Source organism: Pseudophryne corroboree, chromosome 5 (genome assembly GCF_028390025.1).
Source record: "Pseudophryne corroboree isolate aPseCor3 chromosome 5, aPseCor3.hap2, whole genome shotgun sequence".
Classification (NCBI taxonomy): domain Eukaryota; kingdom Metazoa; phylum Chordata; class Amphibia; order Anura; family Myobatrachidae; genus Pseudophryne; species Pseudophryne corroboree.
The window spans coordinates 131123995-131149201 of NC_086448.1; the positions used below are offsets into that span (position 1 = coordinate 131123995).

General features: G+C 46.0%; 1 protein-coding gene across 2 annotated transcripts in view; it reads right to left on the reverse strand.

The window, feature by feature from the left end:
* The window catches only part of IGF2BP3 (insulin like growth factor 2 mRNA binding protein 3), a 343371-nt gene that overhangs the window by 92694 nt on the left and 225470 nt on the right, over positions 1-25207 (reverse strand). For both annotated transcript variants that reach the window (XM_063921725.1, XM_063921724.1), the window contains one exon: positions 4548-4859. In XM_063921725.1, coding sequence (XP_063777795.1) covers positions 4548-4859 — 312 coding nt within the window. The remainder of the gene's footprint in view (positions 1-4547; positions 4860-25207) is intronic.

Genomic DNA, 25207 nt, shown 5'->3' on the forward strand with positions numbered 1-25207 from the left:
TCAGCGAGAAGCTATTTCTAAGGAAGTTAAAACCATGTTAGAACTGGGAGTCATAGAGGAGTCTAACAGTGAGTGGTCCAGTCCCATAGTGCTCATCCCGAAGCCCGACGGTAGCATACGCTTCTGTAATGACTTTCGTAAGTTAAATGAGGTGTCCAAGTTTGACGCATACCCCATGCCCCGTGTGGATGAGCTTGTAGAAAGGCTGGGAACAGCCAGGTTTCTCACCACATTGGACCTGACCAAAGGTTACTGGCAAATACCTTTATCTGATAGCGCCAAAGAAAAAACAGCCTTTTCGGTTCCGGAGGGGCTGTACCAGTATAAGATGTTACCCTTTGGGTTGCATGGGGCTCCAGCAACCTTTCAACGGGCGATGGATAAAATTTTGAGGCCCCATAGAAAATATGCAGCTGCCTATTTGGATGATGTGGTAATTCACAGTACAGACTGGGGGTCCCATTTGGTTAAAGTACAAGCAGTACTGGACTCAGAGAGGCAGGGTTAACTGCTAACCCAAAGAAGTGCTGCCTCGCAATGGAGGAGGTCAAATACTTGGGCTTCACCATAGGCAGAGGTCTGATTAGGCCCCAATTGAATAAAGTTGATGCTATTCAAAACTGGCCTCGTCCAGTGAATAAAAAACAGGTAAGGGCTTTTTTGGGAATTACTGGGTACTATAGACGGTTTATTCCTAATTTTGCGACCACAGCGGTGCCGTTGTCAGACCTTACCAAAGGGAAGCAGTCAAATGTGGTGAAATGGAACCCTGATGCAGAAAAGGCGTTCCAAGCGTTAAAAGTGGCTTTGTGTTCACAACCGGTGTTGATAACACCAGATTTTTCAAAAGAATTTGTGGTACAGACAGATGCCTCAGAGGTAGGGATAGGTGCTGTGCTGTCCCAAACCAGAGATGGGGACGAACACCCTATCATTTATTTGAGTAGGAAACTCAATGAGCATGAAAAAAGGTATGCCATTGTGGAAAAGGAGGCTTTGGCCATTAAGTGGGCACTAGATACCTTGAGATATTACCTCTTGGGTAGACAATTCAGACTAGTGACAGACCATGCCCCTTTAAAGTGGATGTATGTAAATAGAGGCAAGAATGCTCGTGTAACTAGATGGTTTCTAGCGTTGCAGGACTTTAAGTTTACTGTCGAACATAGACCGGGAACACAATTGACCAACGCAGATGCATTGTCTCGCATCTTCTGTTTGGGGGCTACAAGTGTTCCGGCCCCTAGGTCGAAACAGGGGAGGGGGATATGTGACAAGAACACTGGGATAGTGTTTGAGGGCAGGTATATTTGTCCCAGGTTCTTGTCTTACATGTTTTAGAAAATGTTAACTTCTAGGAAAAATGCTTTTTGTTTTGTCTGAACCTTTTCAGTTTGCTGTAAAAGCTGGGTAAAGGCTCTGAGAGAGAGAGATAAGGCGAGTTCTAGACATTGGGCCCAGTTCGGGTCTTTGGCCTCACAGAGGGCTAATCAGGGTTTCAGCTGTGTAAGAGTGATATAGTGCTTCTAACCTGATTAGTATGGGCAGACTGCCTGGGAAGGCTGCAGGATCTGTGTGTGAGAGACACGCTTTCTGATGCAAGTAAGCTATACAGTATGTACTGAAGAACTCTGTGTTTTGTTTAGTGACAGTTAGGAATATCTTATGTTTAGTTAGTGCCGGACAGGCAAGGTATTTTTATTTTGGGGTTTGTTTTATTTTCTGTTTCAATAAAACTGGCAGGGGTCAGTTGTACCAGAAACTGGACTTGTGTTGTTCCTCAGCTGCTGCGTGCGGCCATATTCCCCAGGAAAAGGCGCCTTGCACCCCTACAGTGTTACAATGTATATATATATGTATCAATGCTTGTTGCACGGCACTCACTGTGTCCTCAGCTGGGGATGAAAAAAAACTAAATAGGCGGTGCCTTCCAGTGGTTACAGCAGTGCTGTGTCCAATGATATATCCAGCATGCAGGCGGCACTCACGGCGTGGAATAAAACAGACACAAGTCTGGGATGCAATATCAACGTTTCAATGTTAAGTAAACATTTTCGTCAGGATAAACAAATATAACTGTGTCACTCACCTAAATACCCCCGTCTGATGGTCCATGGCGCCAACGGCCCGTCGCGTCTCGCTCGTTGAATGACGTCATGCTGAGGCGCCGGCTTCGGCGTCATGGAGCACCCGGACCGGAACACCTTTAAATTGTGATAAACAAGAATTATACAACATGTAGAACTAAATCCGCTGTTATAAACTAGACAACATAGAATAAAATCCTCTGGTTAACTGATGACAGACACAGAGCTGAATGCTCGATGCTATAAGGCGTTAATTGCACCATTTGTCTGAGTATAACTGCTAGATGTAACACACGCCGATAGGACACATATTATAAAACATGTAAACATAATAACGATCACATTGTAACAAAAGCTGTCCAAATAGAATCAGCCCATAAAGGATGAAGTAATGCATAGTGTAATTGAAAAAACTAGTGTATAGCAATGGGTAATGAAGAAAATGCAATGTTGTGAACCTGTGTGATAGATATTATGCAGCGCACCGATTAAATGAATGCAGACAACCCTGCATGTTCATTTAGCCCACGGGGGGACAAGGTGTCCAACATTAATATCCATCTGGCCTCTGCTTTCAATGTGATAGTTATTATGTTTACATGTTTTATAATATGTGTCCTATCGGCGTGTGTTACATCTAGCAGTTATACTCAGACAAATGGTGCAATTAACGCCTTATAGCATCGAGCATTCAGCTCTGTGTCTGTCATCAGTTAACCAGAGGATTTTATTCTATGTTGTCTAGTTTATAACAGCGGATTTAGTTCTACATGTTGTATAATTCTTGTTTATCACAATTTAGAGGTGTTCCGGTCCAGGTGCTCCATGACGCCGAAGCCGGCGCCTCAGCATGACGTCATTCAACGAGCGAGACGCGACGGGCCGTTGGCGCCATGGACCATCAGACGGGGGTATTTAGGTGAGTGACACAGTTATATTTGTTTATCCTGACGAAAATGTTTACTTAACACTGAAACGTTGATATTGCATCCCAGACTTGTGTCTGTTGTTTTATTCCACGCCGTGAGTGCCGCCTGCATGCTGGATATATATATATATATGTATATATGAAGGGCCCTAGTCAGGGAGGTGACCAAGAACCCAATGGTCACTCTGTCAGAGCCACAGCATTCCTCTGTGGAGAGAGAACCTTCCAGAAGAACAACCATCTCTGCAGCAATCCACCAATCAGGACTGCATGGTAGAATGGCCAGACGGAAGTCACTCCTTAGTAAAAAAGCACATGGCAGCCCGCCTGGAGTTTGCCAAAATGCACCTGAAGGACTCTCAGACCATGAGAAACAAAATTCTCTGGTCTGATGAGACAATGATTGAACTTTTAGGTGTAAATGCCAGGCGTCATGTTTGGAGGAAACCAGGCACCCCTCATCAACAGGCCAATACCATCCCTACAGTGAAGCATGGTGGGGGGGCAGCATCATGCTGTGGGGATGTTTTTCAGCGGCAGGAACTTTGAGACTAGTCAGGATAGAGGAAAAGATGAATGCAGCAATGTACAGAGACATCCTGGATGAAAACCTGCTCCAGAGCACTCTTGACCTCAGACTGGGCCGAAGATTCATCTTTCAACAGGACAACAACCCTAAGCACATAGCCAAGATATCAAAGGAGTGGCTTCAGGACAACTCTGTGAATGTCCTTGAGTGGCTGAGTCAGAGCCCAGACTTGAATCCGATTGAACATCTCTGGATGATCTGAAAATGGCTGTGCACCGACGCTTCCCATACAACCTGATGGAATGGGCGAAACTGCCCACAGATAGGAGTGCCAAGCTTGTGGCATCATATTCAAAAATACTTGAGGCTGTAATTGCTGCCAAAGGTGCATCAACAAAAGTATTGGGCAAAGGCTGTGAATCCTCTTAGTTTTTTATTTTTAATAAATTTGCACGCATCTCAAAAAAAGCTTCTCACGTTGTCATTATGGGGTATTGTGTGTAGAATTTCGAGGGAAAATTCATTTATTTCATTCTGGAATAAGGCTGTACCACAACAAGATGTGGAAAAACTGATGCGTTGTGAAAACTTTCCAGGTGCTATAATAAAATCTAAATATATACAGCATGTATATATCTAACTATACATCTATAATATATATATATATATATATATATATATATATATATATATATATATATATCTCTTACTATACATCTAATATATATATATATATATATATATATATATATATATATATATATATATATATATATATATATATATATATACATACATATACACACACACACACACACATATATATACACCAAAGGTGCAGATGCCATTTATACAAATAACATTAAAGTTGCTAATGAAGCAGGTGTGATGGGAAAAACCATCTTCGCAGTAACTAATAAAAATCTATTCAAGGTTAGCCAGACCTGGCACTTGCTTATGTGTGGCGCCGTTGCGGCAATAAAATATTTCCATATAAACTTACTTTGACTGAGTCTGTTTAGTAATATTTCTGATGGTGGCCCCTTCTTTTCCGATTATTGCCCCAACAAATTGTGTGGGAACCAACATGCGCAACGGGACCTCCGACTGAGGTTTAGGTCTCGCAGCAGCACCAGGGGACCCCTGCCTGGGAGGTCCCCTTGGCCCAAACCCACGCCTTCCTTGAGGGTGCGGCTGCTGCGGCTGAGGCGGTAGCTGCTGGGTGGGGGCTTGCTGTGTAGCCATCTCATCAGGAATGTAAGTCACCTTAAGGGAATAGTTTTCAAGCTGATAGCCGTTCAGTTTTTCAAGGCCCCTGGTTTGAAATGAAGCAAAAGCAGAAAAAAAAAGAAAAAGAAAAAAAAAAAAGTTAGATTGCAGCTTTAAGAATTTTTTTTTAAAAATACCACAACTTAGTTTTGTTTGCTTAAGAGAAAAAAAAACAAAAAACATGATAAAATTATAACACGGTTGTCTAGCTAATTGGCTTAACTAAAACTTGCACTGCATTTTTGTTTTATATAAGACTAATATTTGCATTTTGCCTGGGGTATTTTAAAGGGATGCAGGGCCTAATTCAGATCTGATCGCAGCAGCAAATTTGTTAGCTAATGGGCAAAACCATGTGCAGTGCAGGTGGGGCAGGTGTAACATGTGCAGAGAGGGTTAGATGTGGGTGGGGTGTGTGCAAACTGAAATCTAAATTGCAGTGTAAAAATAAAGCAGACAGTATTTACCCTGCACAGAAACAATGTAACCCTCCCAAATCGAACTCTCTGTACATGTTATATCTGCCCCCCTCCCGTGCACATGGTTTTGCCCATTAACTAACAAATTTGCAGCTGTGATGAGTTTTGAAGTAGGCCCGCAGTCCCTATACCGGCTGTCAGATGGCGTTCAGGAGATAGACGCCGGAGTCCTGACAGCCGGGGAAATACTGTCTCACGTTATCCCGACAATTGCTTGGTATTCCCACTCACTTGATAGGTTCACGCCACCAACCGAGTGGGAGCAGAACCTTTGGCGAGCAAAGTAAGCCACCGAGCCCAATGCATGGAAAGTGCAGCGAGCCCGCGAGGGGACTCACTGCTGGGATGCCGCTGTTGGTATAGTGAAATCCAGCATCCTGTCAGCCTGGACTTCATATGTATTCCATTTTAAAAATACCTTGACTGTGTTTCAGACAACAGACTGCTTTATCCAAAGGTTTTGAGAAAACTTAAGTGTCAATGTTTGGTTTTATTTCTAGAAATGTACACAGACTACATTGAGAATTTGTCAAAGAAAAGTGGTTAAAAAACCCTTAAAAAAAACTCCAAACATTTTTTTTTATAAATAAATCACTTGTATTGTATATAACACATCCAATTTTCAATTGAGCACATGAGCATACAGATTATGTGAATTATAGCATCACAGACCATTCTAGCAACACAAAAGGAAATTGAAAACAAATTTTTTTTAACTCAATTGGATTAGTTACATTGGCTCTTATACAGGCTTTTGGATAAACACATTTACCAACTTTGTGTGACAGTCACATGAGCAGAGTCTCGTTCATGCATGTACTTCGATCAACAAGGGTAAGTAATTTTCCAGCCAGCCACAAGGAGGCAGAATGCTCAATGAAATGCTGCCGCCTTGTACTAGTTTAAGTATCCAGATTATATAGTGGCAGAGATAACATGAATCAAGAGAAATCGCTTGGCTGATATTTTTTTTTTACCGTATTACATTTGGAAGACATGTTAGCAACAAGTATATAAAAAAAAAAAAAAAAGAAATTTTTCTGTAGGTGGTTGAAAAAAATAAATAAAGGTTTCATTTCAAAGGACAACTTATACAAGGATAACCAAACTGACTGCAAACCTCATTCCCGAGAGCTTTATAATTTTAATTATTGCTGGGCGAAAAAACTGCACATCTACAGTCGCCGGGAACTCACAGGCCTAAGCAACTGCGCACAAATACGCAGCGGAAATTGCAGATTCTTCTATAACACTAATTTTTTTTTCTTCTATTCTCTGCATCTGGCATGTGAATGTGCTTTCGCCTAATTTAAGGATGCATGGGAAAAAATAAAAAATTGCATTTCTATCACATCACATTTATAAGATACGCACAAACACCACATAGCAGTAATAGTGATATATGAAAAAAGATAGGTAAAGTAACCTTTCAATTAATCTCTATAGAATTGAAAACAAGATTTTAATTACCTGCCGGTAAATACTTTTCTCGTAGTCCGTGGAGGATACTGGGTCCACATTAGTACCATGGGGTATAGATGGGTCCACTGGAGGCCCCTCCTACCACACTCAGTCTAGAAACTGTGCCCGAGGAGACTGACAACGTCGAGAGAAGGATTTTACACAGATAGTGGCGAGATTCACACCAGCTCACACATACAAGGCAAGCCAAGCCAACTAGCTTGAAACATCAGCAACGGCTGAATAATATTACTTGGGATCAGTACGAAATCCCGCTGGACGGGATCCCGGCGGTCGAAATACAGACACCGGAATCCCGACCAGCACAATCCCGACAGGGGTGGCGAGCGGAATGCAGCCCCTTGCAGGCACAGTGCCTCGTTATGCTCGGCACACTAATTTATTCTCCCTCTATGGGTGTTTTGGACACCCACGGAGGTAGAATGTCGGGATTGTGCTGTCAGTATTCCGGTGTCGGTATTTCGACCGCCGGGATTCCGTCCAGTGGGACCTTGACCGCATTCCTTTTACTTAACTAAGAAACAAAACAGTACTAAACAAAGTAACCACTGCAGGATCATGAAGCGCTGAGAGGGCGCCCAGCATTCTCTACGGACTACGAGAAAAGGATTTACCAGTAGGTAATTAAAATCCTATTTTCTCTTACATCCTAGAGGATGCTGGGGTCCACATTAGTACCATGGGGATGTACCAAAGCTCCCAGAACGGGAGGGAGAGCGCGGAGGCTCCTGCCGAACTGATTGACCAAACTTCAGGTCTTTAGCAAAGTATCGAACTTGTAGGACTTAGCAAACGTGTTCGACCCAGACCAAGTAGCTGCTCGGCAAAGCTGTAAAGCCGAGACACCCCAGACAGCCGCCCAGGAAGAACCCACCTTACGAGTAGAGTGGGCCTTAACAGATGTAGGACACTGCAATCCTGCCGTAGAATACGCATGCTTAGAAGCAGGACACCCAAGTTTCTTTGGATCATATAGGACAGAGTCCGATTTTCTGTGATGAGCAGTCCTCTTCACTTAGATTTTCACAGCCCTTACAACATCCAAGGACTTTGATGACATTGAGGAGTCCGTAGCAACTGACACCACAATAGATTGGTTGATATGAAATGCCGACGCAACCTTCGGAAGGAACTGCTGACGTGCGGAGCTCAGCTCTATCTTCATGGAAGATCAAGTAGGGGCTCTTACAAGACAAAGCAAACAACTCCAACACACATTTAGCAGAAGCTAAGGCCAACAAAGTGACAACCTTCCACGTGAAAAACTTGACCTCAACCTCCGGTAGAGGTTAGAACCATTCCGATTGGTGGAACTGTTACACCACGTTAAGTTCCCAGGGTGCCGTAGGCGGCACAAAGGGAGGCTGGATGTTGCAGAACTTTTTTCGGGAAAGTCTGAACCTCAGGGAGGGAAGCCAATGGTTTCTGGAAGAAAATGGATAGGGCCGAAATCTGGACCTTTACGGACCCCAACCTCAGGCCCATATCCACACCTGCTTGCAGGAAGAGGAGAAACCGTCCCAGTTTATACTCCACCATAGGAAACTTCTTGGACTCACGTCAAGATACAATATTTTGTCCAAATACGATGGTAATGTTTAGACGTTACTCCTTTCCTAGCCTGTATCAGGGTAGGAATAACCTTGTTTGGAATGCCCTTCCGAGCTAATATCTGGCGATCAACTTCCATGCCATCAAACGTAGCCGCAGTAAGTCTTGATAAGCGAATGACCCCTGCTGCAAGCAGGTCCTCCCGAAGAGGAAGAGGCCTCGGCTCTTCTAGCAGCAGATCCAGAAGATCCGCGTACCAAGCCCTTCTTGGCCAGTCCAGAGCAATGAGGATTGCCTGAACTCTTGTTCTCCTTATGAGTTTTAGAACTCTTGGAATGAGTGGAAGTGGAGGAAATAAATACCCACGGAGTCACTAGGGTGTCCACCGCCACGGCTTGCGGGTCCCTCGACCTGGAACAATACCGCCGAAGCTTCTTGCTGAGATAGAAAAAAAAAAAGAGAAAATAGGGAGGGTCTACAAGTTTGGCGCACAGCAGCCCGTCCACTGACAAAATACCTATGTAAAAATCACCGATTTTACCAAAACAATATATAGAAGAAGCAAGTGTTGGTATTTATCTGTGTCCAGGGCGCGTAAAAAAAGAAAAAGGTAATGAAACTTAACACATCCCTTGTCAAATGGGTATACGATGTCTTCTCCAGGTTATGCAGGCCTATGAGTCCTTTCGTTCAGGTGAATCTTCTCGTTATAAATGGCTCCCAGTTCATGTCAAAATGGAGAGAAATGAGAGAAAAAAAATGTGTAGCACCGTTTACAACAGCTAGAATCGAGAATTCCACACAATGAAAGTTTTTAAGGGCGTACCCCACTCACACAGAAACAAGTAAGTGGGTTCCCGTAAAGGTATCTTTATTGCTAGTTTTTTTCACCAATCCCCTCAGGTTAGGTTCACGTAATTAAGCGTGCCTGAATCTCACACCACATGGGGTACTGTAAACACGTAGGGGTAGCGTCTGAGGCAATTTCAATGCGTACCCTCACTTACACAGAGCAAAGCCAGAACATTCATATAACGGTTTCTTTATATCAACAAAAATCCTCAGGTGCGTACCCCAACTCACTCAGTAAACGATGAATGACTCCTATAAAGGTTTCTTTAAATAGATTCACTGGTATCCCTTTGGTGGATCCACAAGAGGAAAAGGAACTCTTTCTCCCAAATGCCAGACCAGAGTCATAAAAAAAATCATTCTTTCTAAAACAGGTTTTTTATTCCAGACATAGTCCAAATTCATACAAAGAAATCACCACACATGGTGACAGAAAAAATAAAAAAGTAAAAATTTAAAAGTACAATAAAAATTCCAAAGGCAAAATTTGAGATAATAATCAGTCGTCCGACGACTGTACTGTGAGTAGTTTTTCTGGAAAAAGGGAATAATCACGCCGATTATTATCTCAAATTTTGCCTTTGGAATTTTTATTGTACTTTTAAATTTTTATTTTTTCTGTCACCATGTGTGGTGATTTCTTTGTATGAATTTGGACTATGTCTGGAATAAAAAACCTGTTTTAGAAAGAATGATTTTTTTTATGACTCTGGTCTGGCATTTGGGAGAAAGAGTTCCTTTTCCTCTTGTGGATCCACCAAAGGGATACCAGTGAATCTATTTAAAGAAACCTTTATAGGAGTCATTCATCGTTTACTGAGTGAGTTGGGGTACGCACCTGAGGATTTTTGTTGATATAAAGAAACCGTTATATGAATGTTCTGGCTTTGCTCTGTGTAAGTGAGGGTACGCATTGAAATTGCCTCAGACGCTACCCCTACGTGTTTACAGTACCCCATGTGGTGTGAGATTCAGGCACGCTTAATTACGTGAACCTAACCTGAGGGGATTGGTGAAAAAAACTAGCAATAAAGATACCTTTACGGGAACCCACTTACTTGTTTCTGTGTGAGTGGGGTACGCCCTTAAAAACTTTCATTGTGTGGAATTCTCGATTCTAGCTGTTGTAAACGGTGCTACACATTTTTTTTCTTGCTGAGATAGGCCATCATGTTTATTTGAGATACACCCCAAAGATCTGTTACCTCCGTGAACACCTCCGGATGGAGTCCCCACTCTCTCTCTCTCGTGTCTGCTGAGGAAGTCTGCTTCCCAGTTGTCTACTCCCGGAATGAAGATCACTGACAGCGCCAATGCGTGTTTTTCTGCCCAGAGAATGATTGATTCTTGTTACCGCTGACATTGCAGCTACGCTCTTCGTTCTGCCCTGTCGGTTTATGTAAGCCACCGTCGTTACATTGTCCGACTGCACTTGAATGGCTTTGATCTTGCAGAAGATGGGCGCTTGGAGGAGACCGTTGTAGACGGCTCTTAGTTCCAGAATGTTTATTGAAAGGCAGGATTCCAGGCTTGACCACCTTCCTTGGAAGGTTTCCCCTTGAGGTACTGCACCCCAGCCTCGGAGACTTGCATCAGTGGTTAGAAGGATCCAGTACCGAAACCCGAACCTGCGGCCCTCCAGAAGGTGAGGTAGTTGTAGCCAATAGAGGAGTGAAATCCTGGCTTTCGGCGACAGACGTATTCTCTGGTGCATGTGTAGAGGAGATCCCGACCAAATGTCCAGAAAATCCAGTTGGAAGGGCCGAGCATGAAACCTTCCGTACTGTATAGCCTCGTAAGAGGCCACCATCTTCCATAGAAGGTGAATGCACTGATGAACCGAAAACCCGGGCTGGCTTCAGGACATCCCGGACCATTGTTTGTATCACCAACGCTTTCTCCTCTGGGAGAAACACCCGCTGCACTTCTGTGTCGAGGATCATCCCCAGAAAAGACAACCTCCTGGTCGGCTCCAAATGTGATTTTGGAAGGTTCAGGATCCAACCGTGTTCCCTGAGCAGATGAGTCGTGAGAACAATGGACTGCAACAACCTCTCCCTGGACGATGCCTTTATCAGCAGATCGTCCAGATATGGGATTATGTTCATCCCCTGTCTGCGGAGGAGAACCATCATCTCTGCCATCACCTTGATGAACACCCTCGGTGCTGTGGAGAGGCCAAATGGTAGTGCCTGGAATTGATAGTGACTGTTTAACAGTGCAAATCTGAGATATATACGTTATGGTAAGAACTTACCATTGATAACGGGATTTCTCTTCTGTCCACAGGATAACATTGGGATATTGTCGAGCGACAGCGAAAATGGCACCAACACGGTCACGAGGTTTCTGGCCTCCCAGGATGCATTGGGGCCTTCACCATATAGTCCCGCCCACTGACTCAGTCAAATCAGTTCTTTCCACAGCGATTTTAGGCAGGAACAAGTAGAGACCTGTTTAGGCGATAAGAACACACATGCACACCCTTCCATACAAGGAGGAAGAGGTTTTAGTGATTGTCTAGATCCTCAAATCAGATGCGTCAGGGTGGGACCCCTGTGGACATAAGAGAAATCACGTTATCAACAGTAAGTTCTTACCATAACGTATATTTCTCTGGCTGGGTCCACAGGATAACATTGGGATTCCCAAAGCCATTTTAGTGGTGGGGACGCTCCTGATTGTACAGGAGGACCTTTCGCCCGAAGTCTGCGTCATGAGAGGCAAAAGTATCCAAGGCATAATGTCTAATGAATGTGTTTATGGAAGACCATGTGGCTGCCCTACATATCTGTTCTGCTGAAGCACCCTGTTGTGCTGCCCAAGAAGGACCTACCGTACATGTAGAGTGTGCAGAGACATTAGCCGGAATAGGGAGATCTGCATGAGAATAAGCTTCTGATATTACCATTCGGAGCCATCTCGCCAGCGTCTGTTTACTAGCAGGCCATCCTCTTCTATGGAATCCGTAGAGGATAAAGAGAGAATCCGTTTTTCTGATGGCACTAGTACGATCTATGTAGATTCTTAAAGCCCGGACCACGTCCAGCGACGCTTCTCCCGCAGAAAGTCCCAATACCTGAAAAGCTGGGACTACAATCTCTTCATTCAGGTGAAACTTTGATACCACCTTTGGAAGATAACTAGATCTCATTCTGAGAACTGCTCTGTCTGGGAAAAATAAAAAAAAACTTAGGAAAGGAGACGTACACGATAATGCTCCTAAATCTGACAGTCTTCTGGCTGACGCCATTGCCAGTAAAAAAAAGCACTTTAGCCGTTAACCACTTAAGATCTGCTCTCTTAAGTGGTTCAAACAGAGGACCCTGGAGAAATTTAAGAACTAAATTCAAATCCCAGGGAGCTGCAGGAGGAACAAATGGAGGTTGAATATGTACTACTCCTTGAAAAAACGTACGTACATCCTGTAAATCAGCAATCTTTCGCTGAAACCAGTTAACGCTGATACTTGAACCCTCAAGGAAGCAACTTTCAAACCTTTATCCAATCCTGCTTGAAGGAAATCTAAAATCCTGGACATTTTAAAAGATCTCGGATTACATTTTTTTCCAGTACACCAATAAATATAGGCTTGCCATATTCTATGATATACACGGGCCGAAGAAGGCTTTCTTGCTCTAAGCATAGTTTGGATTAATTGTTTTGAAAATCCTTTAGCCTCTAAGATAGAGGTTTCAACAGCCACGCCGTCAAAGACAGGCGATCCAGATGACTGTGACAACAAGGACCCTGCATTAGTAGATCTGGACGTTGAGGGAGCAGTATCGGTGCTTCCACGGACATCCTCAACAGATCTGTGCACCAATGCCTTCTTGGCCAAGCTGGAGCTATTAGAATCATTGCTCCTTTTGCTTGTTTTATCTTTCTCACTACTCTGGGTAACAGAGATATTGGCGGGAACAGATACGCCAGCTGAAACCTCCATTCTACTGACAGTGCGTCTACAAGGACCGCTCCTGGGTCCCTTGTTCTCGATCCGTACCTTGGAACTTTGTTGTTTAGACGAGACGCCATAAGGTCTATCTCTGGTAGACCCCATCTGTTCACCAGTGTCGGAAACACTTCTGGGTGTAGTGCCCATTCGGTTTCCTGAATGGTGTGCCGACTGAGAAAATCCGCTTCCAGGTTTAGTAAACCCGAGACAAATACTGCTGACAATGCTGGGAGATGGAGTTCTGCCCATCTTAGAATGGGAGTTACTGCCTCCATCAGTCTCTTGCTGTGAGTACCTCCCTGATGATTGAGGTATGCTACTGCCGTCGCATTGTCTGAGCGAATCTGGACTGGTCTTCCCTGCAGACTGTCCTTTGCCTGAACTAGAGCCAAGTAAACGGCCCATATTTCTAACAGATTTATTGGCAGGCGACTTTCCCTTGCGGTCCATTTTCCCTGGAACCATAGGCTTCCGAGTACCGCCCCCCAGCCCTGCAGGCTGGCATCTGTTGTCAGGACTTGCCACTCTTATCAAAAAAAGTCTCCCCTTGTTTAAATGGTCTGTCTGTAGCCACCACGCTACCTTTTTACGCTTACTGGAAACTTTATCATCTGCTTTTTTATCGTCTGATGATTTCCATTCCATTTGGTCAGAATAAGGTGCTGCAATGGTCTGGAATGGAATTGCGCATATTCCACCATGTCGAAGGTTGATACCATCAGACCCAACAGTCGCATTGCTGCATGGACTGACATTGTCTGGGCGTGCAACGCTTCCTGAGCCATGACCTGAACCTTGACTATCTTTTTCTCTGGTAGGAGAACTTTCTGTAGGTCTGAATCCAATATGGCCCCCAAATGAACCATCCGCTGTGACGGATTCAGGGACGACTTTCCCCAATTTATGAGCCACCCGTGTCTCTGTAAACAAACTATCATCTGTTGAAGATGGCTCAACAGTAAATCTTGCGACTGTGCTAAGATTAACAGGTCGTCTAGGTATGGGAATATTCTTATCCCCTGTTTGCGCAGACAAGCTGCCATAACCACCATGATCTTGGTAAACACCCTGGGTGCTGTAGCTAGCCCGAAGGGCAGAGCTTGGAACTGAAAATGTTCTTGGAGGATGGCAAACCTGAGGTAACACTGATGCGACAGTGCTATAGGCACATGTAGGTAAGCATCCAGTACATCCAGAAATACCATGTAATCTCCCGGTTCCATAGCCAACATTATGGAGCGTAACGTCTCCATGTGGAACTTTGGGATCCAAATGTATTTGTTCAACATTTTCAGATTGAGAATTGGTCGATATGACCCATTTGGTTTCTGGATTAGAACTAGATTGGAGTAAAACCCCTCTACCCTTTGTGATGGAGGTACTGGTACAATCACACGTGACTGCAGTAATTTTTGAACTGCTTCTTGCAGGGCATTGGCCTTCTACTCTATACGAGACGGGCTGGTGCAAAAAAATCTTTGAGGAGGCTGCTTCCTGAATGGGAACCCATACCCCTGAGGTACTACCTTCTGCACCCAAGCATCTGCTGTTGACTGTTGCCATACGTGTGCAAAATGGAGTCGGCCCCCAACCCTGGAATCCTCCAGGCGGAGGCACGTCTCTTCAGGCTGACTGTTTCTGTTCAGGCTTGGAAGTTGGCTTTTTGCTAGCCCACTGCTTCCTACCCCTGGATTTAAACTGGGGTTGCTTAGGCTCCTCTTTAGCTTTCGCTTTACTTTGCCAACGAAATGAGTGAAATTTTAAAACCCTTGGACTTAGGGTTATAAGCAGCCGGAAATCTGACCTTTCGATTCAGCCTCTGATTCTAGGATAGTCGATAAAGGTTTTTCAAATAATATATTACCGACACAAGGCAATGCTTCCAATTCTTTCTTGGATTCCGCATCTGCCTTCCAGGTACGTAGCCAAACTGCTCTGCGAGCGACTACTGTCAAGGCTAAAGCTTTAGAAGCAACTGTACCTACATCAATTGCTGCTTCTTCCAAATACTGGGTAGATTGTCTTAAACGGCAAAAACGATCCTCTTGCTCCCTAGTAGGAGAAGGGATGTCATTCTCTAGTTCCTCTATCCATTCGCCCACTGCCTTTGCTACCCAGGCCGAAGCCATAGCAGGTCTTACCACTGCTCCTACTAGAGAAAATATATTTTTCAAAAGGCTCTCTACCCTTCTGTCTGTGACATCATTGAGTGAGGTAGAGGACAGTGGTAAAGCAGATTTATGCACGAGTCGCAGAACATGTGCATCTACTTTTGGAGGAACTTCTCTTTTCGAACAATCCACAGCTGGAAATGGATAATAAGAATCCCATCTTTTAGGAATCTTATACTTTTTACTGGGCGCCGCCCAAGACTCATCCATCATTTCTGTCAGCTCATCTGACGCTGGGAATTCAGCTTTCACTGATTTTGTTCGTTTAAATACAGGTGCTTTAGTTTTTAACACGGTCTTGGCTGGCTCTTCCAACGAGAGAACAGCCTTCACAGCATTAATAAGTTCAGTTACACCTTCTGAACTAAAACTCTGCGACTGATCATCATACGGAGTATTCGAATCTATTGTATCATCTGATGCATCATCTTGCGTAGTCTGCCATACAGACGTATCTGTCTTAGTCTTACCTGTCCCTAGGTTGCTTGTAAAGGCTACTGGAACCAAGCCATAGGAAGGGAGCTGCATGTATGGGTTCATAGTGTAACCTAATCCTTGAGGTGGTGCTACCGGAGTTAACCTGTCCGCATAGAAGATCGAGTCTTTGCGAACATATTCCATGGTGGCTCTGTTGGTGGTTGAACCAACTCCTGTTTTTTACTTCGCTGAAAAGCGAAACAGTTTGCACACAAACCCTCATAAGTGACCAATTGATTCATATCAATTACCCCTGACTTACAAGATAAGCATGTTAGGGCTGTAGGAGTGCTTGATAAATTCTCCTAGTCACTTTTGCCGCTCACAGACATGGTAATCTGTTCTTGACTACACAATTTGTGACTGAAAATCACCCTATATGTCAGTATATAGAGGTGAGATCAATCTGACCACAGTGCACCTGATTTGAGGGCCAGAACAGGACTGACATTACACAGAAAAGTCAGCACACATACTAGCAGTCAGTCACATGTTAAAGCATTAGACATTGCCATATGAGAATACAACCTCCATAACAACTTATACATAAGTAGGAAAATTGTACTTATGTTTTTAACGGGTTCTTTTTTCAACATATCATGCAAAAACACAGTAATATACAGGTCTCGTATGCAATAGGTACTACAAATTAACAATTCATACTAAGTAGAGAGAATTTTTAGTACTGCATACCCTGCCTCCGGAGAGCGGGATACAGGGAGACTTACCACACTTCCATATCCAAGCAAATACGCTCGTAAGACGCTGAGTGGATTCAGATGCTACTGATGTACACTACCGCACTTGATAACCGATAACGGACACGGTCGCTCACTGACGGACACAGACGCTGAGCGGCTTCCACGTGTATGCAGACGCTAAGGCCTGCGACTCGATCTGGGCGAGAACTCTAGTGTACACAACCGCAGCGTCTAAGCTGCGACCGAGTACCCTCGTGGTAGCGTCTGAGCCGGAAGTGAGGTCATTCAGTTCATGAAACTGAAGACGCGCGGAAACTGGCCATGAACTCGGAGGAGGGGCGGCCAGGAGAGCGCCTAAATCCCCCTGTTGACTTAAACTCCCAGGATCGCGGCCTCTAACTAGTCCTGGCGCCTATGATCCCCGGAGCGTAGCGCTGTCACACTCGAGATGTTCGGCGTATCAACACACTGTTTGTAGTCTCCACCAAATCAGTGTAGCTGTGTCCTGACCACTCTAGTAAGAGGAAGTCCATAGACTCACAGTCTCCCCATGCTCCGGCCACAGCCTGGTTACATCTGCTGGACCTGCTTGAACATCCGACACAGACGCCCGTCGAGACAGCACTGATACCCGAAGGTAAGCGTTGTTGCGACCCGGTGGGGAGTTGTTGGAGCAACTCTTTCTAGAATGCGTTTAAGACGCTGTTAAGAAAAGTTGCTCAAAGAAACAATATATAGTAAGTCTATATAAAAAAAAATAAGATTTTACTTACCGATAAATCTATTTCTCGTAGTCCGTAGTGGATGCTGGGACTCCGTAAGGACCATGGGGAATAGCGGCTCCGCAGGAGACAGGGCACAAGAATAAAAGCTTTAGGATCAGGTGGTGTGCACTGGCTCCTCCCCCTATGACCCTCCTCCAAGCCTCAGTTAGGATACTGTGCCCGGACGAGCGTACATAATCAGGAAGGATATTGAATCCCGGGTAAGACTCATACCAGCCACACCAATCACACCGTACAACTTGTGATCTGAACCCAGTTAACAGTATGATAACAACGAAGGAGCCTCTGAAAAGATGGCTCACAACAACAATAACCCGATTTAGTTAACAATAACTATGTACAAGTATTGCAGACAATCCGCACTTGGGATGGGCGCCCAGCATCCACTATGGACTACGAGAAATAGATTTATCGGTAAGTAAAATCTTATTTTCTCTGACGTCCTAGTGGATGCTGGGACTCCGTAAGGACCATGGGGATTATACCAAAGCTCCCAAACGGGCGGGAGAGTGCGGATGACTCTGCAGCACCGAATGAGAGAACTCCAGGTCCTCCTCAGCCAGGGTATCAAATTTGTAGAATTTAGCAAACGTGTTTGCCCCTGACCAAGTAGCTGTCGGCAAAGTTGTAAAGCCGAGACCCCTCGGGCAGCCGCCCAAGATGAGCCCACTTTCCTTGTGGAATGGGCTTTTACAGATTTTGGCTGTGGTAGGCCTGCCACAGAATGTGCAAGCTGAATTGTACTACAAATCCAACGAGCAATAGTCTGCTTAGAAGCAGGAGCACCCAGCTTGTTGGGTGCATACAGGATAAACAGCGAGTCAGACTTTCTGACTCCAGCCGTCCTGGAAACATTTTCAGGGCCCTGACAACGTCAAGTAACTTGGAGTCCTCCAAGTCCCTAGTAGCCACAGGCACCACAATAGGTTGGTTCATGTGAAAAGCAGAAACCACCTTAGGGAGAAATTGAGGACGAGTCCTCAATTCTGCCCTGTCAGAATGAAAAATTAAGTAAGGGCTTTTATATGATAAAGCCGCCAATTCTGACACACGCCTGGCTGAAGCCAGGGCTAACAGCATCGTCACCTTCCATGTGAGATATTTTAAGTCCACAGTGGTGAGTGGTTCAAACCAATGTGACTTAAGGAACCTCAAAACAACATTGAGATCCCAAGGTGCCACTGGAGGCACAAAAGGAGGTTGTATATGCAGTACCCCTTTTACAAATGTCTGAACTTCAGGTACTGAAGCCAGTTCTTTCTGGAAGAAAATTGACAGGGCCGAAATTTGAACCTTAATGGACCCTAATTTTAGGCCCATAGACAGTCCTGTTTGCAGGAAATGGAGGAAACGACCCAGTTGAAATTCCTCTGTAGGGGCCTTCTTGGCCTCACACCACGCAACATATTTTCGCCAAATGCGGTGATAATGTTTTGCGGTTACATCCTTCCTGGCTTTGACCAGGGTAAGGATGACTTCATCTGGAATGCCTTTTTCCTTCAGGATCCGGCGTTCAACCGCCATGCCGTCAAACGCAGCCGCGGTAAGTCTTGGAACAGACAAGGCCCCTGCTGGAGCAGGTCCTTTCTTAGAGGTAGAGGCCACGGGTCTTCCGTGAGCATCTCTTGAAGTTCCGGGTACCAAGTCCTTCTTGGCCAATCCGGAACCACGAGTATCGTTCTTACTCCTCTCCTTCTTATGATTCTCAGTACTTTTGGTATGAGAGGCAGAGGAGGGAACACATACACTGACTGGTACACCCACGGTGTCACCAGAGCGTCCACCGCTATTGCCTGAGGGTCCCTTGACCTGGCGCAATATCTGTCTAGTTTTTTGTTTAGACGTGATGCCATCATGTCCACCTTTGGTTTTTCCCAACGGTTTACAATCAGGTGGAAGACTTCTGGGTGAAGTCCCCACTCTCCCGGGTGAAGGTCGTGTCTGCTGAGGAAGTCTGCTTCCCAGTTGTCCACTCCCGGAATGAACACTGCTGACAGAGCTATCACATGATTTTCCGCCCAGCGAAGAATCCTTGCAGCTTCTGCCATTGCCCTCCTGCTTCTCGTGCCGCCCTGTCTGTTTACGTGGGCGACTGACGTGATGTTGTCCGATTGGATCAATACCGCCTGACCCTGAAGCAGGGGTTTCGCTTGACTTAGGGCATTGTAAATGGCCCTTAGTTCCAGAATGTTTATATGAAGAGATGTTTCCATGCTTGACCACAAGCCCTGGAAATTTTTTCCCTGTGTGACTGCCCCCCAGCCTCTCAGGCTGGCGTCCGTGGTCACCAGGACCCAATCCTGAATGCCAAATCTGCGGCCCTCTAGTAGATGAGCACTCTGCAGCCACCACAGAAGAGACACCCTTGTCCTTGTCGACAGGGTTATCCGCTGATGCATCTGAAGATGCGATCCGGACCATTTGTCCAGTAGATCCCACTGAAACGTTCTTGCATGGAATCTTCCGAATGGAATTGCTTCGTAAGAAGCCACCATTTTTCCCAGGACCCTCGTGCACTGATGCACTGACACCTGGCCTGGTTTTAGGAGGTTCCTGGCTAGCTCGGATAACTCCCTGGCCTTCTCCTCCGGGAGAAACACCTTTTTCTGGACTGTGTCCAGAATCATTACTAGGAACAGTAGACGTGTCGTTGGAATCAGCTGCGATTTTGGAATATTTAGGATCCACCCGTGCTGACGTAACACTACCTGAGATAGTGCTACTCCGACTTCTAACTGTTCCCTGGACCTTGCCCTTATCAGGAGATCGTCCAAGTAAGGGATAATTAAGATGCCTTTTCTTCGAAGAAGAATCATCATTTCGGCCATTACCTTGGTAAAGACCCGAGGTGCCGTGGACAACCCAAACGGCAGCGTCTGAAACTGATGACAGTTTTGTACTACAAACCTGAGGTACCCTTGGTGAGACTGGTAGATTGGGACGTGGAGATAAGCATCCTTGATGTCCAGAGACACCATATAGTCCCCTTCTTCCAGGTTTGCTATCACCGCTCTGAGTGATTCCATCTTGAATTTGAACCTCTTTATGTAAGTGTTCAGGGATTTCAGATTTAAAATTGGTCTCACCGAGCCGTCCGGCTTCGGTACCACAAACAGCGTGGAATAATACCCCTTTCCCTGTTGTAGGAGGGGTTCCTTGATTATCACCTGCTGGGAATACAGCTTGTGAATGGCTTCCAAAACTGCCTCCCTGTCGGAGGGAGACTTTGGTAGAGCAGACTTCAGGAACCGGCGAGGGGGAAACGCCTCGAATTCTAGTTTGTACCCCTGCGATACTACCTGTAGAATCCAGGGGTCCACTTGCGAGTGAGCCCACTGCGCGTTGAAATTCTTGAGACGGGCCCCCACCATGTCTGAGTCTGCTTGTAAAGCCCCAGCGTCATGCTGAAGACTTGGCAGAAGCAGGGGAGGGCTTCTGCTCCTGGGAAGCGGCTGCATGGTGCAGTCTTTTTCCCCTTCCTCTGCCCCGGGGCAGGAAGGAATGGCCTTTAGCTCGCTTGTACTTATGGGAACGAAAGGACTGAGTTTGAAAAGACGGTGTCTTTTTCTGCTGATGTGAAGTGACCTGGGGTAAAAAGGTGGATTTTCCAGCCGTGGCCACCAGGTCCGATAGACCAGCCCCAAATAACTCCTCCCCTTTATACGGCAATACTTCCATATGTCGTTTGGAATCCGCATCGCCTGACCACTGTCGCGTCCATAACGCTCTTCTGGCAGAAATGGACATAGCACTTACTCTTGATGCCAGGGTGCAAATATCCCTCTGTGCATCACGCATATATAGTAATGCATCCTTCAAATGCTCTATAGTTAACAGTATATTGTCCCTATCCAGGGTATCAATATTTTCAGTCAGGGAATCCGACCACGCGACGCTAGCTCTGCACATCCAGGCTGAAGCGATTGCTGGTCGCAGTATAACACCAGTATGTGTGTATATACTTTTAAGAATATTTTCCAGCCTTCTATCTGCTTGTTCTTTGAGGGTGGCCGTATCAGGAGACGGTAACGCTACATGTTTAGATAAACGTGCGAGCGCCTTATCTACCCTAGGGGGTGTTTCCCAACGTGTCCTAACCTCTAACGGGAAAGGATATAGTGCCAATAATTTTTTAGAAATTAGCAGTTTTTTGTCGGGGGAAACCCACGCTTTATCACACACCTCATTTAACTCATCTGACTCAGGGAAAACTATTGGTAGTTTTTTCACACCCCACATAATACCCTTCTTTGTGGTACTTGTAGTGTCAGAAATGTTCAATGCTTCCTTCATTGCCGTGATCATGTAACGTGTGGCCCTACTGGACATTACGTTTGTCTCCTCACCGTCGACACTAGACTCAGTATCTATGTCTGGGTCGACCCACTGAGGTAACGGGCGTTTTAGGGCCCCTGACGGTGTCTGAGACGCCTGGACAGGCACTAATTGATTTGCCGGCTGTCTCATGTCATCAACCGTTCTTTGCAAAGTGCTGGCATTATCATTTAATTCTTTAAATACGATCATCCAGTCAGGTGTCTACTCCCTAGGAGGTGACATCACTAACCCAGGCAATTGCTCCGCCTCCACATCATTTTCCTCCTCATACATGTCGACACACACGTACCGACACACAGCACACACACCGGGAATGCTCTGATAGAGGACAGGACCCCACAAGCCCTTTGGAGAGACAGAGGGAGAGTCTGCCAGCACACACCAAGCGCTATATATATATATATATATATACAGGGATAACCTTATATAAGTGTTATTCCCTTATAGCTGCTGTTTATATAGTTTTTAGCTGCCAATAGTGCCCCCCCTTCTCTTTTTTACCCTGATTCAGTAGCAAGTCTGCAGGGGAGAGTCAGGGAGCCGTCCTTCCAGCGGAGCTGTGAGGGAAAATGGCGCTTGTGTGCTGAGGAGATAAGGACGTCGTGAAGGGGCGGAGCCTATCTCCCGCTTTTTCTGTAAAAAATGGCAGGGGTTAAAATACATCCATATAGCCCAAGAGCTATATGTGATGTATTCTTTAGCCAACCTAAGGTATTATCTGTTATATTGCGTCTCAGGGCGCTCCCCCCCAGCGCCCTGCACCCTCAGTGACCGGAGTGTGAAGTGTGCTGAGAGCAATGGCGCACAGCTGCGGTGCTGTGCGCTACCTTAGTCTGAAGACAGGATCGTCTTCTGCCGCCGATTTCACCGGACCTCTTCACTCTTCTGGCTCCCTAAGGGGGCCGGCGGCGCGGCTCCGGGACCCATCCAGGCTGAACCTGTGATCGTCCCTCTGGAGCTAATGTCCAGTAGCCTAAGAAACCCGATCCACTCTGCACGCAGGTGAGTCCGTTTCTTCTCCCCTTAGTCCCACGATGCAGTGAGCCTGTTGCCAGCAGGACTCACTGAAAATAAAAAACCTAAAATATACTTTTATTCTAAGCAGCTCAGGAGAGCCACCTAGCCTGCACCCTTCTCGTTCGGGCACAAAAATCTAACTGAGGCTTGGAGGAGGGTCATAGGGGGAGGAGCCAGTGCACACCACCTGATCCTAAAGCTTTTATTCTTGTGCCCTGTCTCCTGCGGAGCCGCTATTCCCCATGGTCCTTACGGAGTCCCAGCATCCACTAGGACGTCAGAGAAAATAACAAAAAGCTTGAAGCGGCTACTCTCATCAGCCCTGCGACCATGCGGCTTCCTGCCAGACCAAGCAAAAATAAGAATTTACTTACCGATAATTCTATTTCTCGTAGTCCGTAGTGGATGCTGGGACTCCGTCAGGACCATGGGGATTAGCGGCTCCGCAGGAGACAGGGCACAAAAGTAAAAGCTTTAGGATCAGGTGGTGTGCACTGGCTCCTCCCCCTATGACCCTCCTCCAAGCCTCAGTTAGGATACTGTGCCCGGACGAGCGTACACAATAAGGAAGGATTTTGAATCCCGGGTAAGACTCATACCAGCCACACCAATCACACTGTACAACCTGTGATCTGAACCCAGTTAACAGTATGATAACAGCAGAGCCTCTGAAAGGATGGCTCACAACAATAATAACCCGATTTTTGTAACAATAACTATGTACAAGCATTGCAGACAATCCGCACTTGGGATGGGCGCCCAGCATCCACTACGGACTACGAGAAATAGAATTATCGGTAAGTAAATTCTTATTTTCTCTGACGTCCTAGTGGATGCTGGGACTCCGTCAGGACCATGGGGATTATACCAAAGCTCCCAAACGGGCGGGAGAGTGCGGATGACTCTGCAGCACCGAATGAGAGAACTCCAGGTCCTCCTCAGCCAGGGTATCAAATTTGTAGAATTTTGCAAACGTGTTTGCCCCTGACCAAGTAGCAGCTCGGCAAAGTTGTAAAGCCGAGACCCCTCGGGCAGCCGCCCCAGATGAGCCCACCTTCCTTGTGAAATGGGCATTTACATATTATGGCTGTGGCAGGCCTGCCACAGAATGTGCAAGCTGAATTGTACTACACATCCAACTAGCAATCGTCTGCTTAGAAGCAAGAGCACCCAGTTTTTTGGGTGCATACAGGATAACAGCAAGTCAGTTTTTCTGACTCCAGCCGTCCTGGAAACTATATTTTCAGGGCCCTGACAACATCTAGCAACTTGGAGTCCTCCAAGTCCCTAGTAGTCGCAGGTACCACAATAAGCTGGTTCAGGTGAAACGCTGACACCACATTAGGGAGAAACTGGGGACGAGTCCGCAGCTCTGCCCTGTCCGAATGGACAATCAGATATGGGCTTTTGTGAGACAAAGCCGCCAATTCTGACACTCGCCTGGCCGAGGCCAGGGCCAACAGCATGGTCACTTTTCATGTGAAATATTTCAAATCCACAGATTTGAGCGGTTTAAAATGTGATTTGAGGAATCCCAGAACTACGTTGAGATCCCCCAGTGCCACTGGAGGCACAAAAGGGGTTTGTATATGCAGTACTCCCTTGACAAACTTCTGGACTTCAGGAAGTGAAGCCAATTCTTTCTGGAAGAAAATTGACAGGGCCGAAATTTGAACCTTAAGGGACCCCAATTTGAGGTCCATAGACACTCCTGTTTGCAGGAAATGCAGGAATCGACCGAGTTGAAATTTCTTCGTGGGGCCTTCCTGGCCTCACACCACGCAACATATTTTCGCCACATGTGGTGATAATGTTGTGCGGTCACCTCCTTCCTGGCTTTGACCAGGGTAGGAATGACCTCTTCCGGAATGCCTTTTTCCCTTAGGATCCGGCGTTCCACCGCCATGCCGTCAAACGCAGCCGCGGTAAGTCTTGGAACAGACATGGTACTTGCTGAAACAAGTCCCTTCTTAGCGGCAGAGGCCATGAGTCCTCTGTGAGCATTTCTTGAAGTTCCGGGTACCAAGTCCTTCTTGGCCAATCCGGAGCCACGAATATAGTTCTTACTCCTCTACGTCTTATAATTCTCAGTACCTTGGGTATGAGAAGCAGAGGAGGGAACACATACACCGACTGGTACACCCACGGTGTTACCAGAACGTCCACAGCTATTGCCTGAGGGTCTCTTGACCTGGCGCAATACCTGTCCAATTTTTTGTTCAGGCGGGACGCCATCATGTCCACCTTTGGTCTTACCCAACGGTTCACAATCATGTGGAAGACTTCCCGTTGAAGTCCCCACTCTCCCGGGTGGAGGTCGTGCCTGCTGAGGAAGTCTGCTTCCCAGTTGTCCACTCCCGGAATGAACACTGCTGACAGTGCTATCACATGATTTTCCGCCCAGCGAAGAATCCTTGCAGTTTCTTGCTCTCCTGCTTCCTGTGCCGCCCTGTCTGTTTACGTGGGCGACTGCCGTGATGTTGTCACACTGGATCAATACCGGCTGACCTTGAAGCAGAGGTCTTGCTAAGCTTAGAGCATTGTAAATTGCCCATAGCTCCAGTATATTTATGTGGAGAGAAGTCT